The 5,885-nt window shown below is 33.0% G+C and overlaps 1 protein-coding gene across 1 annotated transcript in view; it reads left to right on the top strand.

Annotated features, from left to right (window-relative positions):
- The first annotated feature begins 1,252 nt into the window (after positions 1-1,252).
- The window catches only part of LOC108906335 (cytochrome P450 4C1-like), a 19,638-nt gene continuing 15,005 nt past the window's right edge, over positions 1,253-5,885 (top strand). Inside the window, exons 1-2 of the mRNA XM_023457223.1 lie at positions 1,253-1,615; positions 4,731-4,928. Of these exons, the coding sequence (XP_023312991.1) occupies positions 1,441-1,615; positions 4,731-4,928 (373 nt within the window). The 5' untranslated portion in view covers positions 1,253-1,440. The remainder of the gene's footprint in view (positions 1,616-4,730; positions 4,929-5,885) is intronic.

Consider the following 5,885-nt stretch of genomic DNA (forward strand, 5'->3'; position numbering starts at 1 on the left):
TTTTTGTACATTATTAAACTTTATTTAACAATAAATTTCACGGATTTTTCATGAAATATTTTTATTTTTTGTTATTTTCTGTTTTTTCAACTATTATTTCAATTTTTTAAGAAAAGTAAAATGCACCATCTTAAAGTAGAGATTTTAAGCTTTAAATAATGCCCTCACAAAGTTTCAATATCACGTTTACAACTATAGTTTTTGATCTATAAAGTATGGCATAAAAAGTAAAATTTGTGATTTTTTAAAATTATTGGATATGTTGGGCTCAATATTTTTCAAATTAAATTTTTAAGATTTTTTCCATATCGTTCACTGTTTCAATTGTCATTTCAAGAGTAATCTGTAAAAGTCTCAGATATTTATTTTAAAAATTAAAAGAAAGACATCTATTTTATTATTATTGTGCAAAATTATCGAACTTTGTATATGTACTATATATATTTTTTTTCCTCAAGTTTAAAGACATAAAATTTTGATAGCCGGATGACTCTTCTTTCATTTAAATTTTTGTGAGGTCGATTTGATCAATTAGATCAGAAGTTATAACAAATTTAGTGTAGCGCGCTCGGGACCGCCCGTCTCATTTTTCGTACGTTAAAAAAAATTCTACAGCCTTCAATTCGCATTTTAGAAAAAAACTTTATTAACATTTTTTATGTAAAATTTTCTGTTCTTTCGAATGGCGCAGTTAATTTTTTTAAAAATTAAATTTTTTTATATATTTTACAAAAACTGTAATTTTGCAACTAATTTGTTAAATAAATAATTTAGCGTACACTCTACAGTTGGTAACTTTTTATATGTTGTTTCTGACAACTTTACAAAGCGAAAAATAAAAAGTTCTCTCTTCCAGTAATTTTCGCGAAGTCAAAATCTATCTCGACTCCACTAAAATCCCGATTTTCTCAAAAACCGTTATTTTTTCGAAAAATTTGTAAGAGCAAAACATTTTTTAAATTAAATTTCCTGCAACACTGATAAAACTATTCAATAATTGGCATACTGGTTGCCCTATGTTAGGGCCTTGCTGAAATATTACTTCTTTTTAAAATTCAACACTCATCTCCAGAGGCCGCTCTGTGTAGGTAGAGTTACGAACCACCCTGTATATCAAAATAAGTTGCAGACTCATTCCTGACGTCACGTAACGCATTTGCGAGACATAACATTTTCTAATTAATTCTGTAGTAAAATGTTGTAAAACATATGTACACCACGTAATCTTCTTGTTCCCTTCATCGAAAACAAAGTACAACTCGTCCATAAGTCGCCTTTTGCGTTGTTAGTGCCCGCAAATCAGCCAGTCAATAAGAAAATCATCGAATAAGTACACACGAGATTTGTCGTTCTCATTTACAAGTGCATTCTTGGAGGTAGAACACTACTAACACATATTAGTGTGATCGGAGATTTGGTCTAGCTAGTTGTCTTTCTAGGATGGTCTGGGTTGTCGAAAATTTGACTCTTTTGCTGGTGCTGTCGGTGCTGGCTTTGTGGTACCTCCGTTACCTGTGGAAAAGGAGGAAGCTGTATATTTATTCCTGGAACATCCCCGGTCCAGTTGCTTTGCCCTTCATAGGGGCGGCATATAAGTTTATGGGAAGTCCTGAGGGTAAGTGTTCCCTAATTCTCAGGAAAAATATGTGTAAAAAAAAAATAGGGAGGTTATTCTTCGTTGAAAGTTAAGGGGGACGTTTTTTTGTTTGGATGTTTTTTTAATTTAACAAAAATGCTAAAAACTCTGAGGTAAGGCTTACTCATTCGCTCGTTAAACACAAAGCGTGGCAGGTGTCTAAAAATTGACAGGTACGTCACTGACAGTCGATGGACAAGATACAACAAGCGCAATTTGAAAATTCCCCTTAGGCACTTCTTAATCAAATCTCGTATCAAAAAAGTAGTTATACAGGGGTCCCGTAAAGTATGTTACAAACTTTGGGTGGTGATAGTACATAAAAAAATATGACTAAAAACTCTAATAAACATAACCTCTTAAACGCACCATTTTGAAGTTATAGGCCTTAAAAGGTGCAACTACAAAAGTAGTTTTTGTGACGTAACTCTTTGTTGGAAAAAGAAAACATAATGAAATTTTCAGGGACTAGTCAGCTTTAGGAAGCCAATAAATAATGTGGATATTAATAAAATTGAGAAAGCGGAAGGGTGTTTTTTTATCACCCTGTATCCTATTTTTTGCCAAAAAAAATTTTTCTGCAAAGATACAGCAAATATCATAAGATTTTTAGAAAGACCATTGAATTTAGAAATTTTTTTGTCTCTTGCATTTTTTATGTAAAATGATTAGTTTTCTAATAAATTTACAAAATGCAAAGGGAGTTTACTCACCGCTAGGTGTTAAATTTGACGTATTCAAAAAGTAGGCGCCTGTCACTTTTAACATAGTTGACATTTGTTACCATATTTTAATCGTGTCTGTTGACGAATTATTAATTTGTGAGTACAATGGCGGATAACAATCGTTTTACTAATCAAGAATATGCCGAAATGCATTTTATTTATGGATTATGTAATGGAAATGCAACAGCTGCTCGAAGAACATACATAGAACGTTATCCGCAGAGACGTCAGCCGTCTACACAATTATTTACTCGGATTCACAGACGGATTATTGAAACTGGTAGTGTGGTACCCCGTTACATACATTGTGGTAGAATTGCTAGAAGACTACCCGCGCAAGATGAACAAATTTTGAGATCTTTTGAACAAAATCCGGGAGAAAGTGTGCGAAGGGCAGCTAATCAGTTACAGCTTTCCAGAATGTCAGTTTGGCGTGTTTTGAAGGAAAACGGCCTTTATGCCTACCATCTCCAAAAAGTGCAACATTTAATGCCTGAAGATCTTCCCCGACGCCTAGAATTCTGCCGAATAATACTTAACCATCACCAACATAATGTGGAATTTATTAGCTCCATTTTATTTACCGATGAAGCCACCTTTACACGAGATGGTTTACTGAACTTGCACAATGCACATGCATGGTCAGACGAAAATCCTCATGCTACCATTGATAGTCATCACCAACACCGATTCTCAGTCAACGTATGGGCTGGAATAATAGGTGACTATTTGCTCGGGCCTTTCTTTCTACCTCAAAGGCTTGATGCAGTAGAATATTTAAACTTCCTAGAAAACCATCTCCCTGAGTTAATGGAAAATGTTCCTTTAAATTTGAGACAATACATGTGGTACCTCCATGACGGGGCACCTGCGCATTTCAGTGTTCATGTTAGAGAGTATCTACATATGCGGTTTCCTAATCGATGGATTGGAAGAGGATATAATGCACCAATAGCCTGGCCACCGCGATCACCGGACTTGAATCCTGTCGATTTTTATCTTTGGGGACACGCGAAATCTCAAGTTTATGCAACCCCTGTTGATACAGAAGATCAACTTAGACTGCGAATTGTAGAAACCTTTAATTTAATAAGAAATAGTCTATTCATATTCCAAAGAGTCAGATTTAACTTTATAAAGAGACTGACAGCATGTATCGATGCAGAAGGAGGTCAATTTCAACATTTATTATAATAACATATTTTGTTTTAGTTCTGTTTTGGTTACTTAATTAAAAAAATTATTTTGGAAATTGATTGTATTCTTAAAAATTCACTAGGCTTAAGAAATGTATGTAAATAATTCGGAAGCACTCATCTCTCTGCATTTTGTAAATTTACTAGAAAACTAAACATTTTACATAAAAAACACAAGAGACAAAAAAATTTCTAAATTTAATGGTCTTTCTAAAAATCTTATGATACTTGCTGTACCTTTGCAGAAAAATTTTTTTTAGCAAAAAATAGGATACAGGGTGATAAAAAAACACCCTTCTGCTTTCTCGATTTTATTCATATCCGCATTATTTATTGATTTCCTAAAGCTGATTAGCCCCTGAAAATTTCATTAAGTTTTCTTTTTCCAACAAAGTATTAACTCCAATTCAGTGTCGATCGGCCAGTACCTCCATAATTAGATGTCGTGCTTGTCTACAGTCCGGAGGCGCCCATTTTGAACAAAAAATTTTTCAAATTATTTCATTTTTGATTCACTTTTATATAAGATTAATTGGCAATTTTTTGGTTCTTTCAATTTACAAATAAACTGTTGTATACATACATATAACGCCTGTGTATGTAAAGTATTTTTCATATCACTGCTGTTTGTTAAATATTTTTTCTTATGTTTCTGTTAATATTAATTATTAAAAAAAATATTATTTAGCGAGTTATTGTTTCTCAGCTTGTTACATTGTTTTTCCTTCAAATGTATTGTTAAAGTTGTTTAGTAAACAACTAAAACATTGAATTTCTATTTTTGTTTTCTACTTCCCTTAAGAATGTGCATATGAAAAGATATTAATTTTTTGCTCGAAAACGAAGCAAGATATCAAAAAAGTAAAGAGACAAAAAGTTGTATTTTTAATCGCATAATTAGAAAAAAATATGACACCTAAGAAAAAGCAGTGACGTCTCATATGTTTACTTATTAATATCAACAAACATACCAAATTTGAAAAAAATCGGAATTAGGTTTCTCCAGATATTAGTAAAAACCTTGTATTTTCTCTAAATTTCAACACCCTGTATCTCCAAAACGAAGCATTTTCGGACATAGGTTTATAGGAACTTTCTTTCTTATTTTTGGTCAAGGAAACTCCCCCTGAATTTTTTCGCAATATTAATGGAACACCCTGTATATTTTTGTAGATATCTTGGAAAAGGTTATAAAGCAGGTCGAAACGTACCCCAGCCCCATGAAGACATGGCTGGGTTCACGACTCATCTTTTGTCTCTCCGATCCCCATCACGTCGAGAAAATCCTGACAAACCAGAAGTGTCTGGGCAAGGACTATCTCTACAAGTTCCTGATATACAACATCGGCACAGGATTATTGACAGCACCAAGTAAGTAGTTTTAATACAGAGCGGTCTATAAATACCGATAAAGAGGATGGGAACAACAACGGGGATGTCAAATTTGGCGCTCATTAAAAAAAAAACAGAAGTAGCAAGTTGTTTCTTCCACTACTATTTGAATTCGATTAAAAAAAACATGAAAAACGGGAACAAAAATTTTTCTGTTTTTATTTTTAACTTCGAAATGAAAAAAGATGGGTCAAATTTCTCTTCAGTCATAAAACTGAAGCTGTTCCTCAACTGAGATCCGAATAGTATGGAGCGAAAAACATACAAAGCAACTTTTCCTTAAAAAAAATCATTCAATCTACTATAGGTATGTACCTAAGAACCACCCTGTGTATTAAATTATAAAAGTGTCGGGAAAACTTGGTTGAAACTGCTTGATATTTTAGAACTAACGACCCTTAACTAGTGGAAAGTTGAAGCCTTGGTAATGTCCACTGTAACGGGAAAAAACATCGTTAAACCAACGATAATAGCCGAGCAAAGTCAGAACCGTATCTGAAAACGGTCGATGTAGAGTTCTATTGAAAAAAATATGCTAAATAGACAGTTAGTGGAGTCAAGATAGATTTTGACTTTGCGAAAATTACTGGAAGAGAGAACTTTTTATTTTTCGCTTTGAAAAGTTGTCAGAAACAACATATAAAAAGATACCAACTGTAGAGTGTACGCTAAATTATTTATTTAACAAATTAGTTGCAAAATTACAGTTTTTGCAAAATATATAAAAAAATTTAATTAAAAAAAAATTAACTGCGCCATTCGAAAGAACAGGAAATTTTACATAAAAAATGGTAATAAAGTTTTTTTCTAAAATGCGAATTGAAGGCTATAGAATTTTTTTTCTAACGTACGAAAAATGAGACGGGCTGCCCCAAGTATAGTACAGCTCTCGAAGAGCGCGCGGTCCAGAGCGCGCTACACTAAATTTGTTATAAC

Source organism: Anoplophora glabripennis, unplaced genomic scaffold (assembly GCF_000390285.2).
Source record: "Anoplophora glabripennis isolate ALB-LARVAE unplaced genomic scaffold, Agla_2.0 scaffold59, whole genome shotgun sequence".
In the NCBI taxonomy this organism is placed as follows: Eukaryota; Metazoa; Arthropoda; class Insecta; order Coleoptera; family Cerambycidae; genus Anoplophora; species Anoplophora glabripennis.